A 19668-nucleotide genomic window follows, 5' to 3' on the forward strand; every position below is an offset into this window, starting at 1 on the left:
TTTAACGATCAGTCACACACAAACACGATTCACCACTGCGTTGTTCCTGTGACTCCACTGGAAAAACAGGCTAGGAAAGAAACAATACAACCCAGAGAAACAACTGGTCAAGGAACGAGGGGGAAAACCCTCAATAACTTATAATCAGGAAAGACAGTAGGACCTGGGGTATAGGGAGCACTGAAGCACTGTTATTTGGGGGAGAGACCTTCTGGCCTCACCTCTAGGTCTCCCTAACTGGTTGGAGGCCCCCCTGCTTTGGTTTCCAAGGCAGAGTAGACTGTGTGGGGCAGGACTAAGTTAAGCGAGCAGCCCTCCCCACGCTCCTCCAGCTTGTGACCAGAGGTTAAGCTAATATGTTTGCAGACGGTCATGGAGAGCTGGGTGCCAACAGCCGAGCTCAGAGGAATCCAAATATATGCGCCTTGAAACAATTCTACCCTCCATTACCTCGCCGCCTAGAAGCCTAAAAGCAAAAGAAGTGAATTGGGCAAGCCAGGCAGCTGAAATCTTAATAACCCAGAGCCAGCCTGAGCACTGGGACCCATACCCTAGGAGTAAGGGGATTGGGGGGTTGGGGTGTGTGTGGAATGCTTGTAGGGCCTGGGGAGGTGGTGGAGCTGTCACGTAGGGCAGGACTGGGCTTGGGCCGCGTTCCAAGTTGGGTGAGTCACCCAGCAGGGTGGGAACAGGCCGGGGAGGGAGGGGAGGCGGGGCGGCCTCGCGCAGGGAGGATGGGGCGGATATAAAAGCCCCACCCAGCCCAGTCGGGCCGCTCGGCTTCTAGGGAGGCTCTCTGCAATAGGTGCCCGGCCCAGGTAAGCGGGGCGCGGCCCGGATGCCCGCTATGGCCTCGGGGTTGCGGTTCTGAACCGGGAGCGGGCAGGCTCCAGCGATGCGGACCCCGGGAGGCTCGGAGAGGGACCGGCCCCTTCAGCTGATCTGCGGGCCCAGCAACAGAGTTGCAAAGTGTCCCGCGAGTGACAGTGCTCTTTGCATGCCACTCTCCTGAGTGTTCGGGGCACAGGGGATGTGGGGGGCGTGCTTCCCTTTGAGGTTTCCTCGGAAGCGGGGAGACCCTGTGTGGGGCGGGGAGCCGAGGGGAGCTGCATTCCAGACGTGCTAGATGCCAGTGGGGGGGAGGACTGGGTGTGGCCGCTGGGGAGCCTCCAGCCCAGCAGTGAGAAGTCGTGGACTTTCCTCCTCCCGCCTTCCGCACTGCGTTCTCTCACTCTGGACCGTAACTTGTGCAATTTCAGATGAATTTCCTTACAACTGAGAGACGTGCATATGTGAAGTCGGAGCGGGGTGCCTGGGGGAGGCCCGGGGGGCACCAGAACCTCAAGTCTTAAGTACCGGGTGTCCTTCTTTACTCATAAAACAATCTCAGCTCAGTCTTTGTGAACTCTAGATTGTCTGTTAGGTCTGCGACTTCAGATTTCATTCCTGCTGGGGAGTTTGCGGCTCGCTAGCTAGAATGTGTGCAGAAGGAAGTGTCCCCGGGTGGTTGTAGGGGACGTTGCTTTGACTGCGCCGCCGCGGCCGCTGAAACCACCTTGAGTCAGTTGATAGGGTCTATAGAAAAGGGCGTGGTTCCTGGGCGGTAGGTTCTAAAGCTGCCATGGAGGGCTGTGGTTCCAGAAGTTTCTTTATCTATGAAAGTGGTTTCCGAACTCTGTTGTTCTTAGCGCCACTCACATTGAGTTATTGAAGGTTTTTCGAAAACGGGTTCATTCAAAAATAGGCAAGTAAAGCACACTGAACACAGCGGCATACAAATGTAAAAACGGAACAAAGCCAACAAAAATAACTGTTACTTGAGAGACAGAGGTAATCTCAACACTCAGAAGTCTAAGGCAACAAGATACCTTTTGAATCCAGCCTGAGCTACATAGTGAGATCCCTGTCTCAAACAAACAAACAAACAAACAAACAAAACCTGATGATCATGATTAAACTTATTGATAGAGTACCATAGTAGGTCGAACTTCATTCCCAGAACTGGAAAGAGCTAGTCATTTGTGTAGTAGTACGCCATATTTAACTCCAGCCCTTAAGAGTAACCATTGACTCTTGGAATTCAAGGTCCTTAGCCTGAAACACTCAGGAGTATAATTAGATGGATCTGCAAGTTGGACTTGGAAGCCACTCCCTGCCCCACCCCAACAAAGTTATAGAAGGTGTTTGAAATCCCAAGCTAGCACCGGAAAAAAAAAAATCGCATCGTATCTTAGTGCCAAAAGGCAGTGGAGCGGAAGGCAAACTGGGAGGGTGAGGGGTGATGTGGGGCTAAGGTTTTTCCCCCTTAGTTTTAAAGATAGTCTTGATCAAATCATGTCAGTTGGAAACCCTTCTCCCATTTCTGTTTCCTGAGTTCCTTCCACGTCTTGCAGCCCGCGCCCCTTGACCTGTTAGGTTGGCTTTGGAGACTTGCAGTCCCGCCCACTTCCTGCTGGGTTCAGAGTGTGAAGCACTCAGTCTGTGGATCTGAGTCAGGGAACTTGAAGATGGCTGAGGAGACCTGAGCAGAGCCCTCCTCTTCTGCTCTCCAAAGTACACTGCTGATCTTAAGTCCAAGGGTTCCTCCAGAGGCCCATCACCTCCGCTGCAGCAGGGGTAACCTAGGTGCGTCTCTCTGTTAAGGGTTTCCTGTTTGGTGTGCTAGCAGTTCAGGAAGTTTGACTAACTAGCCATCAGCACTTGAGGCTTTTACGGAGCGCTTGGCCTGATGCCTCGATGTTTCACATCCTGTGTCTTTGAGCTATTAAAGTTTCCTATTGATTGGCATTAGGCAGGCAGACTTGGTCATTGGCTTCCTGGCTAATTTCGGATTTAAGTAGTTTTCCAGGCACTCTTCTAAATTGCTATTGATCTTTGAGGACTGTGGTTTCTCCCTGCACCTTTGGGCCTAGATTAATATGTGTGAGCATTTATGGGAATTTGTGCTCTAACTCTTGGCTTGTTTCATCAAGCAAAGGTGGTTGCGTTACAAAAGGAGTGCCAGGCACTATTCTCTGCTTTAAACATCAATCGTTATAAAAAAACGATCTCGCAGGTATCTACTGTGCCCTAACCACAGTTAATGGTACTGAGAATACAATAGTGGACTGGACACACAAACACATGAATATGCATACAATATGTGCACGCACACACTCACACAAACACACTCACACATCCTTTTTAGAATTTGAACCTATTGTGTGGGGGGGAACTGAATTGACTGGGCAGATAGCAATTTGATTTGACATTTTATGTTTTCTGCAAATTAGTATTCACTCCCATACCTAACTGGGTCTCCTTTCCTGGCTTCTACCCAGTTGTTTAACAGAACTGGACTTGGACCTGAGCTTATCCCCAAACGAGTGTATAGAGTCCCGGGATTTACCCTATCCACCCTATCCTTTGGAATCAATTGGAGACTTGAGTAGAAGTTGGCTGTTCTCTTTTTCTTCACCTACAAATAATTCCCCGGGCCACACCCTCCTCTAGCTGTAGGCCACGAGAGAGGAAATTCCAGGCCTTAACAGAAATTCTTTCCACCCATTCAGTCTGGCGTGTTTTCCCTTTTGTTACCAGAGGCAGTGCCCATCCGTGTTGTTGAGGGGACTTGTGATTCTGGGTGGGTCCACTAATATGATCTCCAGATGTTCCCATGAGGGTGCACACTGAAGTTTATAAGTGATCTGAGCTCAGATCTTCCTAGGGTAGCCATCTGCAGCACCCCAGCAGTCTAGTTCTCATCCCAGACTTGATGTGGACACATTGACCACAGGAATGACATGGAACCATTTGTGTGTGCCCTTTGTCTCCTGGCCACACCCAGAGGACACTCACAGCTCAGAGGCGTCACAAGGCCACATGTGTCTCCCTCCTCTCTTCTGCTCCCTCTTTGTTGTCTGGCTCTCTGCTTGCTCGGGTGGATGCCGTGGTTCCCATGCTGCCCTGAGGCAGAGCGAGGGCCATCTCATCCAGATACTGTGGAGACAGGGCTTGGTACAAGTCGCTTATGCAAATGGGAAGAGGCTCCCCTGAGATGAGCGGTCAGGCTGTATGAAGATGTTCAGAGGCTGGGAATCGGGGCTCCCAGGTCTGAATGGCCTGGAGATTAAACATGCAGTCCTAGGCAGAGAAAGGAAATTGAAAACGGAGACTATTTTGGACACGACAAAGTAGACCTAAAACAGGAAGACCCAGTGTGTGAACCACCTACCATATGCCAGGCACCGTCAGACCTCTGAGTCAGGAGAAGAGTGAGTCGCAAGCCTTATGACTGGACAGTGTGGAAGGTGTTCTCCAAACACTCTGGCATGAGAGGAGATCTGGGCGAGGTGACATCATTATGATTGTCTATGGCTTAAATTCTCACTTAAATGCCCACTGATCAAGAGGGAGTGCTTCTGGTAGAGGGGCAGATAGCACTGAGCATGCCGAGAGGAGAGTTAGTGACCTAGCCTGACTTACGTGGAGGAGACATGTACATGTATGCACATGTGTGCCTGTGCAAAGATTGCATTGAGAGACCGATAGTGTCGCTGAGTGGTTAGAATGCTTGCCTGAAAGTCCCGGATTCCGTCCCCAGCACCACATTAAACTGGGAGGCAGGGAGTTCAAGCTCATCCTCGGCTACTTAATGAGTTTGAAGCCAGCCTGTGCTACACAAGAGACCTTGCTAAAGAGAGAGGGGGGAGGAGGGAGAGAAGAAACCACAGCCTTAGAGAGAGAGAAAGAGGTTCAGGGTGTGGTGGATTATTTTGAACTTGGACTCTTCTCTGGCAGCTGAGCCCTGTTGGAAGCCTAATATGTGGACCATAAGACACTGAAACTGAATTATAGATGCACGGGCTTCGTTTCCCAACCCTGAACGTGTTTTTTCCTCGATGGTCTTTTTCCACTCACTCCAACTCTATCAGCTCCCAAGGCAACGCGGCACTACGTGTAGCTAACACACAAATATTGATTCAGATCCGGCAGCCAGAGGGACAGTAAGTGCCGTAGAGGCCTCTTCTGAGTCCAATCAAGGCCGTGGGCAGAATTCCAGGAATCCTGGGGCTTAACTTGGCCCTGTGACTCAAGCACTAATCAGAACCATAAAACTAAGGGGGAAAGTATGTGCTTTCAAGAAGGTTCTGTTAACCAAAGATGATTTAACGGGGTGAAGGGTGGGGTACAGTGGGAACTCCCTCTCTCATCCTTCACGTATTTTTTTTTTTTAATCCTAGTGTGGGTTGTACACTTCAGTATCCAGGGCCTACAGTAAGGGTTGTGGCGGGGGAAACCCAGCCCTCCACATACCCACCCCCACCCGTTTTGACTTCAAAATTCTGGTTTGAGGTCATTCCACTCCATGATTGATTCACCGTGGTGGTTGCTAGGCATCTGTTTTGGGGTAACCTAACAACAGACATGTCTTTTAAACTACTCTCCAAGTGGGTGTGTCTCTGAAACTGCCAGGTTGGATTTTCTACAAACCAGCCCTGTCAAGCTCTTGGGTTGTTTTTTTTTTTTTTTTTTAAATTTATATCTAGGCTTCCTGGAACTAGCACTTTTTAACTCAGCGAATCCTTATTTTTACTGTTTCCAGCGTTACATGTGAGCGTCTTCCTCTCAGGCTTCTTGAAAAACGTTTCCTTGGCTTTCTTTTTGCAGGAGAGAGGTTTAAAAAGAACTTCATTTGTACTTTTTGGTCATTGCTGTAACTACTTTTTTTTTTTTTTGAACAAAACAATAAAATGTAAAAAGATCTAGGTCTTAGGTTTTTTAAAAGACAAACCTATAAAATATTAAAACAGACTGTCTGTCCCATGCAAATGACTGACTGACTGACCTTGTAACAGCTCCACAGAGTGTGCTACTGCCAAGCTGTGCCCCCTGAGAGCCTTGAGCCATCAGGTTAAGTCTCATTTATTAATATTTTCGAGGCCACAGGAGACACTCTGTTCCCTTCATTTAGGGAGGCGCTGAGGCAGCCCAGTTTTCCCAGCAGTGGGGGTTGGGCAGAGCCACTCCAGATTGGCTTGGAGGGGTGTGCAGCTCTCAGTCTGCCCGGACTTGGCTGGTTTCTTTTCTTAAACAAAAACACCTGCCTGAGAAAGAGCCCTTTTCACAGGGTGGCCAAGTCCCAGCCCGCCCTGGGAGCGAAGGTCCTGTCTTAGCTTAGCGTTCTCATCAGCAGATGGCTCACCAGATAGCTCTGTCTTTCTGGTATGCAGGTTGAAACTAGTTGGTCAGCTGGGTGAGGTTGAGGTGCTGAGAAGAGAGATGCAGTTCTGGGGAGCAGATTGCCAGAAGGGGAGGGTGGCTGCGTCTGCAACTAAGGCTCCCTGAGGTTTACATTTTGGAGGAGCTAGGAGTTAAGTGTAGGGAGGGTCCTCTCATGTGGAATATCGACTTCTTTTCTTTTTTTTTAAAGACAGGGTCTCAGGTAGCTCAGGCTAGCCTCAAACTCAATATGGACGCAAGGATGAACTTCCCATCCTCCCAGCTCCAGCTGCTAAGAGATGGGATTCCGGTTGTGGATCTTCACGCCTGGCTTTTGTAGCTCTCTTTAAGTCTCGGGTTTGGGTGATTGGGTACTGAGTCTAGTCACTTTGGCCCTCCCACCTTCTACCCTTCTGTTAACCAAACTTAACTTTGCACCATTCATTCAGGACCTTGGGTTTGGGGTCACCCCATGGACATGGCTTCCTAACACACTTGCCCCCTTGTTTTCCTGAGATACACTATATATGCTGAGTATGTATTCCACAGGGCCCTGCTGTCCCCATGCCCAATGACAACGCCCTCTGGCTAGTGATTCACCCCTCTCAGCCTGTACATAGCAGCCTCACCATTAGGCCCTCTACTTCCTAGATCTTTGTGAAGTTAAAGCTCCACTGAAGAGCTAGTGGGGGCTACAGGGCAAAGGCAGAGGATTCAAAGGTCCCTGCTCTTCTGCGGATCACAGCTAGTCTCTTAAGGGTCTCTCTTACCAGTGGTTTATTCCTAACTTTTCTGGTTCTTGTGACCAAATACTACCACCTTGAAGGAGGAGGGGCTTATTCCCACTCACAGTAGAAGTAGATACACTAACAGCTGGGAAGGCACGGAGGCAGGAGCTTGAGGAGGCCACTGGTCACCTTGCGTGTGCAGGCTGAAAGCAGAGAGAGATGAATGCTGGTCCTTTGGGTACTGTCTTCGGGTTTTGTTTGTTTGTTTGTTTTTTGTGTAGTCATGAGAGAAGCTCATGACATAGTACCATTCCCATTTAAGATGGGTCTTCCCATTCTAATGACCCTACTCTAGGAAATCCCTCCCAGAAACATCCAGAGGTAATCTACTCAAGTTCAACAGCGGACATTTTCCATGATGGGTGGGAAGGTGAGGTTGGGAATTCTCCATCTCCTCAGTGCCGTGTCAGTGCATGTCTATCCCGAGTTTGTGGGTGACCTGACCATTACCAGGATCTAGACACTTTACTGGCACTGCAAAGGCCTTCTCTGACCTTGTGAGTTGCGGTACACTGACCCCAGTCTCAATAATCAAACTGAAGTTTTAACAACCATAGTGAGAAGCAAAGGCCACTGTTCCTTCTAGCAACTCTCCCTTCCGAGAAACTGCACAGCCTGCAGATGAAGTGAAGGGGCAAAGGCTGTATTTTAGTTCTAAGCTAAAATAGGGTTGCCATTAAACTTGCATGAGATAGGAAATATTTATGGGTATAGGCACTTACATATTGCTTGTCAGTCTCTGTGACTTTAGGGTTGTTATGATATTTTTGGATTTTTTTTTTTTTTTGGTGCAGAATGGTTGTGATATAAATGTGACATGTTTAAAAACTTCCCTTAAGGTCATGTTTGGAGGCTGGAGAGACGGCTTAATAGTAAGGAATACTTACTACGCAATGAGGACCAAACTTCAAATCTCAGCGCAAAGGGGCTCTCTCATTTAGCTGGACTAGTGAGCCATCTTCCTCTAGAGATCTCCTGTCCTTGCCTCTGGAACACTGGGATCACAGGTGGACTGTCCTATCCACCTGGGTTGTAGGTGGTTGCTAGGGATCTGAGCTCTGGTCCTTAGACCTGTGTGGTCAGTACTTTATCCACTGAACATCTCTCCAGCTCCAGGACACCCTGCAGTAAGGGGGAGTGGACAGGGGTGGGCGTGACAGGAGCCGGAGAGAAAGCAAATCAATTTGCTACAGGCAAAGCCAAGGCAAGCAACACTTTTGGAGTACTGAATCTTTTTCAGGGGAATGGATAGAGAGAGGTGCAGCTGGCTCCCGGTGCTGATCTCAGGAGGCATCTCTGCTGGAGTTAGAGGAAGCATCGGCCTTGATTTCTAACTATCTGACGAGATCAGATGGGGGAGGTTGAGTTGGCAGCAGCAGGGAGGAGCAACTTGATGAGAGAACCGATGGTTATAAAGGCTGACACAGAGAGCAAGATTTGTGGGGCTTTCTCTCAAGGAGTCAGGTTGTGGGGGAAGAATTAACAGGAACGGAGAGTGCAAAGTATTACATCAGATCTGCAGGGCACTTGGGGGAGGGCTCCATGTGGGCAGCCATCCAAGGAGCAGCACTCAGAGCTGGGCAGACAGTTTGGAAGAACGATTCAACGAAAACTCGCTGTGCTGTGTAGCTGAAATCGCCTGGACAGCTGAGCTGGAGGAGGCCCCTCACTTATGCAAGGGTGGTCTGTAAGGAAGCTGTTAATTAGTCAGTATAGGTGTTGGAAAGGCTTTGGGGCTGAGGTTGGACTGTGGCTTTCTGAATTCTGAGCTTCCTTTTTGTCAGGTGTAAAAGGCTTCAGAGGAAGGGAGAGAAAGGAGAGAGAAAAAGTACATCTTGGCCTCAAATAAAGGTTATTCTTCTCTCCCCAACCTCCTACCTCACACAGCCTAGAATTCGTTTGGTTCAGAACGTCCCTATAAGCTGACAAATGCTAGGTCATATATTGTCTTCAAAGCAGTTTTAAGAAAACATTTAAGCAAAGCAAGTTCCCTGAACCAGAATAGAGAGCTTATAATTCCCACAAGTACCAAGGCAACTGCTGGTGCCAACACTGTTGGCAACCTTTCGGTGAGGTGGCTGTTTCTTTTTGGGGGGTGATTATGCAGAATGACTCGTCTCAATAGTAATCAATTTCGGTGGTGGGGGCTGGGCATGTGGGGTTATCAGTCCCAAGAACTTCCTCCACAAATAGGGAAAGGCCTTTCATCAGTACGGCAGTCCTGACTGATAAAATGTAATCAGTGGACGATGACGACATTGCAATCACTCTAAATCTTGACTGCGAGATCAGCCCTCAATGAGATGTGGTCATATCAGAAAGTTGGTCTGTTTGCACTAAGAACAGTTTAATAACCTCTTTACGTGTGTATTATTCGTGCATGTGCATATTGTGTGCCTGGATGCACTTGTGTGTGGAGGCCAGAGGTCACCATCAAGAGTCATTTCTCCTCAGGCGGTATCCACCTTGCTTTTTGAGGCAAGAACTCTCATTTCTCATTGGCTTGAGTCTTGAGGTTGGACTGACCAGCCATGGAGCTCCAGAGATCCACCCATATCCCAGAACTTCAAGATTCCCAGATTTTTTCATATGGGTTCTGGGGATCAAACTAAGGTCTTGTGGTTATTAGGTGAGCGTGCTATGGACGAACCCATGGCCTAACCCCTGAATCTTTTCAGTAGCACTGGAAGAAATGGTTGTGTGGCTAATATTAATAGGTTCTGTTCGGGACCAGGCCAACATGGAGCCACTGCTGTGCCCAGTTCTTGCCTTTCTTATAATATGAAGTCATTTGGGAGTGACACGCAAGTCATGGCAGTTTTGATGTGCATTATCACTTTTGATGGAAGAACACGTTCTCTGTTTGAACGAGTGGTGTTTACCACAGAAAGCTTTTAGGTTCTGCATTCGCAGACCAGAATCTGCCAGGTCCTGTTTAACCAGAGCAAGAGACAGACCAGCTTAGTAATCCATCCCCAACCTAAGGCACCCGTCTCTAAGCTTTAATTTCCTCAATAGTAAGATAGAGAATTGCCTGCTTGAAAAAAGTACTTGCTTTAACAGCCTCAGATGCAATGGTCCAAGAAGACATTAGTGTGATGAATTGCCCTGCTTCAGGGAAAAGAAGGCTTTTTTTTTTTTAATAAAAAAAAAACTTTGTGTTATCTTTTTTTTTTTTTTTTTCAGCTTTTTTTCAAAATGTCTACTGTCCACGAAATCCTGTGCAAGCTCAGCTTGGAGGGTGATGTAAGTATCTAATCTCTCACTTTGTGTGTTTTTGCAAATTGGACATCTGTTGAACTGTGTTACGATCTCACTGTATACACAAAGAAAGTGGGGCCATAATTCAGCCATTATTAGGTGTCTCCCAGCGCCTGGGCCCCTCATTGCTTTAACTGTTCCTAGCAGTTTCATTTGAAATAAATGTCATGGTGCTAAAACCTTTTTTGGCATCGAATGAGACTTGGACAGCGTCTTTGCAAGGAAATGGCTGGAACCGTGTTTTGCTGGGCTTACTACATGAGTGGTAATTTTGCTTTGGTGACATGCTAGTTTTTAAAGTCAACCCTTGAGGTTTTATTTATCATAAGCTTCAACCATGTCAAAAAGCAGTTCTCGTGTCTTTTTCTTAGACTATCTGCAATATTCTTCTAGGCAAATGGTTTATTATTATTATTATTATTATTATTATTATTATTAACTCACTGAGTTTAGTCAGTGCTACTCATATGTTCCTGGGTCATCGTCTACTGGACTACGGAAACTACCACGGCCACATCCCCAAGGAAAAGCGACTCTCTCTCAAAGCAACCATCAACTACGATAGTTCATTAGTTAGAGTGGGCCTCGGAAGCCTCAGCTTCTCTGTTTTTAACCTAGCACCTGGGAAATCTTTTTTCCAAAATAAACCAGAATGTATATTTTTTAGAAGAAATGAATTGTATAATTAATCATAGGGCTTTGTTGTTTGATCTGGTTTTTCTTTTGTCTGGCGGGGATCTCAGGATTAAAATTTGTCTTTTATAGAACCACTCAAAAGACAGGTGACAACTTGGGTCTTATGTACAAGATCCTCTGTGTCGTCTGTGGCACCTGCTCTCATAATGTGCAAATGAATGGGCCTGTTCAAACACAGACTGTGTGGACTATTAAGGCCTTTGTTGTTCCCTCATTTAAATCTTTCCTCTTCTTGGAACATGGCCTGCTGTTAGGGCCTAGACAAGTCTTGCTGTTATAATTTGTTTCTGCAGTGGATTTTATGTAATGCTTTTGATAATGAGATTGCTCTTGGTATCAAGTTTCATGAGAGGTGGCTATGGCTATGGCCAGGCTGGTAGTGTACATGCATAGCTTGTGTGAAGCCATAGGCTCCATCCACAGCACTGTATAAATCAGGAGTGGTAGCACACATCTAGAATCTCAGCTTTTGGGACATGGAGGCAGGAGGATTAAAAATTCTAAGTCGTCCTTGGCTATCTAGCAAGTTTGAGATTAGCTTGGACTATATGAAGCCCTTTTTAAAAAGTTTTGTGAGAGAGCTCTTCCGCCATCACTGGAAGTTACTCTGCCCTAGAAGCATGTGTTTCCCTGTGTGGAGAGATGGGACTAACCCAGCTAAAGTATAAAAATGTCCTGTATTGCCCAATATTTTAAGGGAAGGAAGGATCACTTTTACCTAATAACTTAATTTCAGACAGGTGAGTTTTAAAGACACTTGGCTATTCGTTTCTTTATGTTTCTAGAGCTACCACACAGCCACACACGCCTTTCTCCCACTCAATGATATGACGACAGCACAGCCTCTGAGCAGTGAAGCCAAGTGGTGCACAGCCAGTGCCTGCCCTTGTCAATAAGTTACTGGTGGCCCTGTTAAGAACGAGAACATTTTCAGAAAGCACTTTGCTTGAAATGTCTTTCACGTCATCATCTTCTCAGAGCATTCCCCTGCCTGAGCCACTGGTGTCCAACCCATAGGCCACATGCCCAGGAGAGCTATGGAGAGGACCAACCACAAAATTGAAACTTACTTAAAATACTAGGAGACATTATTTTTCTAACTCAATTACCTCAGTTTTTGTTTGTTTGTTTGTTTGTTTGTTTGGTTTGGTTTGGTTTTTTTTTTTAACATGAGCTGTTGGTGTTCTGGGTCACTTAGGACAATCGATCAACTGATCAATTGAAGGAAAGAGAGCCAGTGCAGGATGTCTTTAGGTCTCTAAAGGACTGAGCCCCCCACCCCCACCCTGGCAGCTTCCTAGAAGCTCTTTTTATTGTTACCCAAAAAGGCACCTTTAGCAAATCAGTTTCTGAATACAGAAATTTATCTAATCTAGAGGCTGTCTGGAAAGACCTATCACCAAATAATCCTTGGCCATGAGGAGACGTCCTCTTTGACAGGCTTGCCTCAAAGGCTCTGAGAATCCTTCAAAAGAATAACCTCATACAATCCCAGACAACAATCACTGGCTCCTTCAAAGCCTCGGTGCCGGTCACTCCAGATTCCTGCCATGTGCAATGGTTTGCTAAAATCCTGCTACAGTGAATTGTAGATAGCAATGTTATGCTGTGGGGCTGGGCATGGTGTCTAGAAGTGGTGAAATGAGGCCAGGGCCAACTTTGCTTCAGAACACAATATGAACCAGATTTACCATTTGGCCCCAGTTACCAGGTGTCTGAGGCTGAACTTAAAGAGTTTCAGCTAATCCCAAGGGACGCCTGGGAGTGTACGTCCTCAGTTGCTTCCATGTGACTTTTCATCACCAAGAACCCAATGGTGTGGGTGCTGGGCTGGCTCGGAGGTCCTTGCTGTCAGCTGACTGTTTATAAGAGCTGCTCTGATCATCACGTGGCAGCATCACTTGTTGTGTGTACCAGGCATTGGAGCGTTGAAGGATGAAGAGCCACTGGGTAGGGGATTCGTCAGTGTTGGCTGCTTCAGGACCACCCATCAATCAAAGCCATATCACACAAACTCACTATCTGCCCTTCCTTTGGGGGCAAGTTATCTATGCAGGAACATTTCAAAGGAGAGGGGATGTCAAATGAGTAGAAGAGAGAATGGATAGAGAGGTGAGCCATTGGCTTGGGGAGTGGTCAGAGATTCCCATCTATCAGCCCAGGAAAGTGGTTGTCTCCGACAGGCTTCCAAAAAGGAAGGACTATTTATAAGACAATAAGGAAAATGCCAGCAGGGCAGTAGGCAGGGGGCATCCTGGAGAGGGCAGAGGGAAGCACTGAGGTAGAACAGAGAGGAAGAGGAACTCGTCACAGTAAGGAGGATGTGGCAGCCACCTTGGAGCCACAAGGTACTCACAGCACAGTGCTGAGGACCTCCATCCCTTCCACAGCTCCGAGAGCATGAGGATGAGCACTGCTTGTCTGTTGGTTTTTATTTAGGGGTCAGGGCCTCATGTATCCCAGGCTAACCTGAAACTTGCCATGGAGCCAAGAATAACTTTGAACTTCTGATTCATCTGCTTCCACTCCCCAGTGCTGGAACTACCATTCCCTGTTCATACACTGCCGGGAGTCAAACTCATGCAGTGGGCACACACGCTCTGCCCACATCCCCACTTCCTCATTCACTGTTTAAAGAGCGGGGATCTGGGCAGCACAGGCCTGTAGTGAACGCTCGGCAGTACCCACTCATCTTTCAGGCATTTCCACAGTTTTAACTAAGTTCAAATTCTTGCTAGACCACTTTCTTTCTCTTCAGAAACTTGAATAGATGCTCGTCCCAGACCTGCAGCTTAGTGCTCTCTGCTCTGAAGTTCCCACTGCATATGAGACACAGGGTAGAGGCACAGCATGCTCTAAGCTAGTGGAGCCTTTGAAGGACAACTCTTGTAGAAACAAGTAAAGTTTTTCTTTGTTCTCTATTGTTCTTCTTGTTCTTGTTCTTCTTCCCTCCTCCTCCTCCTCCTCCCCCTCCTCCTCCTCCTCCTCCTCTTCCTCCTCCTCCTCCTTCTTTTAGATATAGTCTCATGTAGCCCAGGCTGGCCTCAAACTCATAATGTGGCACAGGATGCCTTTGAACTTCTGATCCTCCTGTCTCTACCTCCAGAGTGTTAGGATTATAGGTGTGGGCTACCGAGCCCAGTTTATGTGGTGCCAGGAGATGGGAGTCAGGGCTTAGTTATGCTATGCAAGCATTCCAGCTACTGAGCTGCATTCCTAGTATCAAAATGAACCTTCATATATTATATGTATATATATGTATATATGTATATATATTTAAAAAAGAGAACTGGTGTGTGATGGTCTATTGACACCTCTTTACTTAGCATGAAAGAGGGTAGAATTATGATGAGAAATGGGAGAACGGAATCGGGTTTCAGACATGTTCTCTCAATGAGAGGGTGCGTAGGGTGTTATTTGGTTGTATTTGTGTTCTTGTCTCAGCATTCTACACCCCCAAGTGCCTATGGGTCGGTCAAACCCTACACCAACTTCGACGCCGAGAGGGATGCTTTGAACATTGAAACAGCAATCAAGACCAAAGGTAGGCCATGTGCCTTGTCAAGGCCTTCTCCTTGTCAGGGAGGCCTTGAACTCATAATGTAGCCCAGTCACAACAACCTGTGATTCCAGATCCAGAGTATTTTCAGTCACCACAGTCTGTCTGTCTGTCTGTCTCTGTCTCTCTCTGTCTCTCTGTCTCTGTCTCTGTCTCTCTCTCTCTCTCACACACACACACAGAGAAATAAACATTTGAAATAATTGCTACTTTAAAATATACACCCACAACCCCCACAACCCCACACACATACACTCTACATATGATCTACTTTCTTTAAACAATTCCTCTTTCACAACTGGGCACGCCTAGATTCTGTGGTTTCTCCACATGCCTTTGCAGAAAATACCCTGCAAGTCATTTGACAAAGATGGTGTCTTTTACAAGCTTAGCACAAAGGGTGCTTTTTATCCCTGCGTGAGAAAGCACTTAGCTTACTGGGATGTAAAGATTGCACAGATGAACTCTGGCCACAGCTGGAATTCACACATTAATAAAAATATTTCCGGGTCCTCCCTGAGTCAGCAGAAAAAGGCTGTTGTTCCACAAGCCAAGAAAGTCCTGAGGGCTAAGCCGTGTGCCCCACATTTCTGTGTGGGCAGGAGTGGCTGACATCACCACCATCATCATCTTGGTCGTCTTCACCAATATTTATTAAGTGCTCTTCACAAGCAGCCACTGCATTGAGCGGTTCTGACGCTTCCTGCTTAGCTGACCTGCAGACTGATTTCAGATGGCATGTTGTGTCATTCCCAATTTACATATGACACAACTGAGGGCTAGCTAGTTAACATGCTTCATGTCCGTTGGCCTTGGTTCATACTTGGAGTTGGACATAGTTCTGCGATACAGCAACCCAGCTGTTAGGATTAGATTCATTCCTTTGTCTTGAAAGCTAGTGCGCAGCCTGATCCTGCTGCCATCGGATATCCACCACAGTTGTGGTCCAGCATTAGTGCGGGCATCTGTGTCCTTTTCTTTTCATCCCACCCAAACCCCACCATCTAATGCTCCATGTTGGCATTTACTTTTTGTGCCTGGCAGTTTTAGGGAGGAACAGTTTTCTCTTGCTCTTTACAATAAAAGATTTAACATGTATTGTTTTACAGATATTTATCTATTCATATTGGTAGTTTAATATGCTCATTTTAACATTTATTCACCTTAAGCTTGTCGGTTCTGCAGAAAAAAAATGACAAATAAAATAGGGTATATCATATGTTATTATGACAGTTACAATATTTTACTCGAAAATGAAAAAATATCAAGGGCATTGGTAATTGAATTATGAAATTATGAATTATTGATTCTTGTGCTTTCAATATATATTCTGTTTCTTTGTCTGCCAAATTGTCCCTGATGGTTATGTATTGCCTTTCTAGACACGGAGGGCAAGTTCATTAAAAACATGCCCCTGGGGGCTGGAGAGATGGCTCAGTGGTTAAGAGCACTGACTGCTCTTCTGAGTTCAGTTCCCAGCAACCACATGGTGGCTCACAACCATCTGTAATGGGATCCGATGCCCTCTTCTGGTGTCTGAAGACAGCTACAGTGTACTTATGTACATAAAATAAATAAATAATTCTTTTTAAAAATGCATACCCCTGATATTTCAGATAAGTAGCACCACTTAGGTAATAAGCTGACAGGAATCTTGAGTGACTGAGGCACTCCCAAGCACCTTCCCCCCAGGTCAGGAGCTGGCTTTATCTTGACATCAAAGGAAACTGGTAAACCCTGAGTGTCCACAGAAACACCAACCAAGGCCTGAAGGATGGCGGCCTGTTCCCTGTGACCTTGCATCTGAGGCAGAGGAGATGGGCTGGGCTCTAGCAGGCTAGTCAGAGCCGGGAGCCCGCTGCCTGCAACTGAATAATTGCTGTGGAATCTGTGCACTGGGTGTGAGAGGAGGCTTGACTCCAGGACAGTTCCCCGGAGGGGCAGAGTGGGCAGAGAGCTGGCACTGCCTGGTAGCTCCTCTCCAATCCTTCTCCCAGTACCTGTGAGAGCTTGCCTTTGGGCCTCATGGTGATTCTCTCTGAAACCGGGCTTCCCTGACTCTTCGTCTTCCGTCTCCATCTCCTATTCCATACAGTTCCCTAAGCCAGTGGTTCTCAACCTGTAAGAGGGGTCCCATATCAGATATCCGAGTATCAGATATTTACATTATAATTCATAACGGTAGCAAATTTCAGTTATAAAGTAGCAATGAGATAATTCTGTTGGCTGGGGGTCCCCACAACATGAGAGCCTGTGTTAAAGGGCTGCAGTATCAGTAAGGTTGAGGACCACTGCTAAGCAGACGGTGCCTCTGCCTTTGCTACTCCATGGGTGTGTGATTTTTTTTTTTTATATCCCTGAGTCACTAACCATTGCCAAGTATAGCTCTATTCTAACACCCTCCTTTCCCTCCCCCTGGTCATGGTCTTGCAGTGTGGCTCAGGCTAGCCCAGGTTTCTGATCGTCTTCCCCCTGTCTCCCCACGACTCCCTATGTCTACAGCTGTGTGGGGCCTATCACTTCCCTGCCTCCTGGGTTCCCACTTCATGCCTCCATTCTAGTTCTTGTCACATTTCATACTTGCTAACTTCTAGATCTGTCTCTTCTTATGTGGCTTTTATTTCTTAACCTTTTAGGAATGCCCGGGACCATGAGATCGTGCGAGGAGATAGAAAGCCCACATAGTACTCAGAAGTAGTCCAGATGTCAGAGCACAGAGGGAGCACAGAAGCACTTCTGGGACAGGGAGCAAAGGTTCATTACAGAGTCTGGGTGTTGCCAGAAAAGTGAATAGTCCCTGTGAGCCTTGCTTCACTTTCGCCAGCTGAATTGAGTTCACTCTTGTGAGCCAACTTTGTTTCTAGTCGGAGGGATAGTGAACGTGTCTCCTTGCATCACCTAACCCAGTGCCTGGTTGCTTTGTGTTTACTCTCTGGCCCGAGGTGGACCATGCAATACCTTACGTTAATTTATGCCGAGTTAGAAGCTGAGTTAAGTCACGAAAAAGTAGTAATATTGCTTAATTAACAAGAGGTTTCTGAGACGTGATCCATAGGAGTCTCTGGGTCTAGATTGGCCTTGGGTTAAATATATACTGTGGAGTGTTCAACACAGCTGGGGATGGTTTACCATATGGGTCCAAATAACTAGAAAGGAAAGTCAGCTAAATTAGAAAAGGATGAATCTCAACTCCATGAAATAGATGGTAATTAGCAACGGCACGGCCCTGGAGTTAGCACTGGTGCCAGTGAATCTGAGCAACTCTGGCGTCTGCAGAGGGGAGGGCTGGGAGTTGCTCTATTATTGCCAGTTTTGATTTGAGCCATATTTGTGTTCTCCGGAAGGGCGAGCCCCCCGTCCCCCTCCTCTTCCTGAGCAAGCCCAACTACAGAAGCGAGCTTCTGCACTTCTTTTCTCTTACATTTTAAAATAGAACCACCTAAGATTTCCAGCAACGCTGCAAAACCGCCCCTCTGTGCACCGGAGAAGTGAGCCAAGACAAGGCATTTTGGTTTCGTTTGCACACCTGCAGGTGGATGCAAGCAGTCGTGAGCAGCGATTAAGGGGATACATTCTCTTGAGAGTGCCAGGAGGCACACTGGCTGGGGAGCAGAACCTCTTTCTTGTAAGATTTGGGTGGCAGGAAAAGAAAACCCTGCCTCTGTAGGGCACACCCCATGAAAAAGTCCTTCGTAACTCATTGGCCCAGGGCCATCTTGTTCTGCTAGAAGGGACACTGTCCACTCTTTCCTTTGCAGAGGCCTCTCTCTCTTGAGGTTCAGGGTCACTGCGAAGCAGCCCTCGTCTGACAGCTGTTCTCAGAGTCAGACCCTGGTGATCCTCTAGCAGCTGCTTTAAGTCCCGAGCACAGCTTTCCTGTCTAAGAGCATTGTCTGCATAGCTGTGTAGGAACCAGGTGTAAAACACAGGGGAAGGAGTCCCCAGGGCCCCTTCATTCTGGCTTCATTGGCTGCCTCTCCTCAGCCCTTTCTTCTTTCTACTGAGGAGATCCAAAAACCAGTTTCACCCATGAACAGTGGAAGAAACCAGATTCTTACTGGCATCTGCCCTGTGAGCTGAGTGAAGGGCGAGCCTCTGGGTTTCTGTTGCAACTGTTCAGCTTTTCCTTTCCTGTTCCCTGGGGCAGATGCAGTGAGTACCAGGGCACAGAAAGGTGCCCATACTCCACACGCGTGACTCCGTCTATGACTAGATTTACTTCATTGTGCTTTCCTACAAGTTCTATATGGGAATTTACAAACCTACTTACTAGATTATTCTCGGAGAATTAGAAGGGATTTTTTTTGTTTGTTTGTTTTTGTTTTTTTTTTAAGTCAGGCTCTCTCGTATTGCAGAACTTGCTATGTACCCAAGGATGACTTTAAATTTCCCATCCTCTGGCTTCCACCTCCCAACTGCTTGGATTACAGGGATGCACCATGACGCCCAGCTTATGTGGGGCTAGGTTCCAAACTCAGGCCTTCTTGCGTGCTAGACAACCATTTTCCCTACTGAGCTATTTCTCCAAGCCTGGGTTTCTAGATTACTAATGCATTCTTCCTAGCTGATAACAAAGAAAACCTTAGGCCTTACGTTTTTTTTTTTTTTTTTTTTTTTGGTTTTTTTTTCGAGCTGGGAACCGAACCCAGGGCCTTATGCGCTTCCTAGGCAAGCGCTCTACCACTGAGCTAAATCCCCAACCCCAGGCCTTACGTCTTATCTAAGAAATTTAGCTGACTTGACATCAGAACAGAATGGGAATAGAAGTTTGATCTCTGGGTTAAGATGCTTTCTTGGGACTTAGCTGAGCTAGGCTGTCTTGAACTGGGTCCCTGTCCCTCAACCGTACCACACCCGTCAGAGGCCAGATGCTCCTCAGCCCCTACCCTGTGTACACAATTTCTGTCACATCAGCTCTCTGGGAGCTTCCATAGTTTACCTTGAAACGGCACTGTTAATCTCATGAAAGCTGTGAGCAAACATGGCCTGGTCTCCTCTCTATCTAGTGTTTTCATAGGCTAATAGTTGACTCAGGGCTGGGTCTAGGGCTGAGAAGCCGAGGGAGGGACTTACCGCCTATCATTCAGTCAGCCTTATTTTATGTCCTAGCAAAATGAGTCTTACAATGGTTCCTGTTTTATACCTGGGAAAGCCATGTGCAGG

General features: G+C 47.0%; 1 protein-coding gene across 1 annotated transcript in view; it reads left to right on the top strand.

Moving 5' to 3' along the window:
* Nucleotides 1-764: 764 nt before the first annotated feature.
* The window catches only part of Anxa2 (annexin A2), a 36198-nt gene continuing 17294 nt past the window's right edge, over nt 765-19668 (top strand). The window contains exons 1-3 of the mRNA XM_032910064.1: nt 765-818; nt 10176-10235; nt 14391-14490. Of these exons, the coding sequence (XP_032765955.1) occupies nt 10188-10235; nt 14391-14490 (148 nt within the window). The 5' untranslated portion in view covers nt 765-818; nt 10176-10187. The remainder of the gene's footprint in view (nt 819-10175; nt 10236-14390; nt 14491-19668) is intronic.

The sequence above is a fragment of the Rattus rattus genome, chromosome 8 (assembly GCF_011064425.1).
Source record: "Rattus rattus isolate New Zealand chromosome 8, Rrattus_CSIRO_v1, whole genome shotgun sequence".
In the NCBI taxonomy this organism is placed as follows: domain Eukaryota; kingdom Metazoa; phylum Chordata; class Mammalia; order Rodentia; family Muridae; genus Rattus; species Rattus rattus.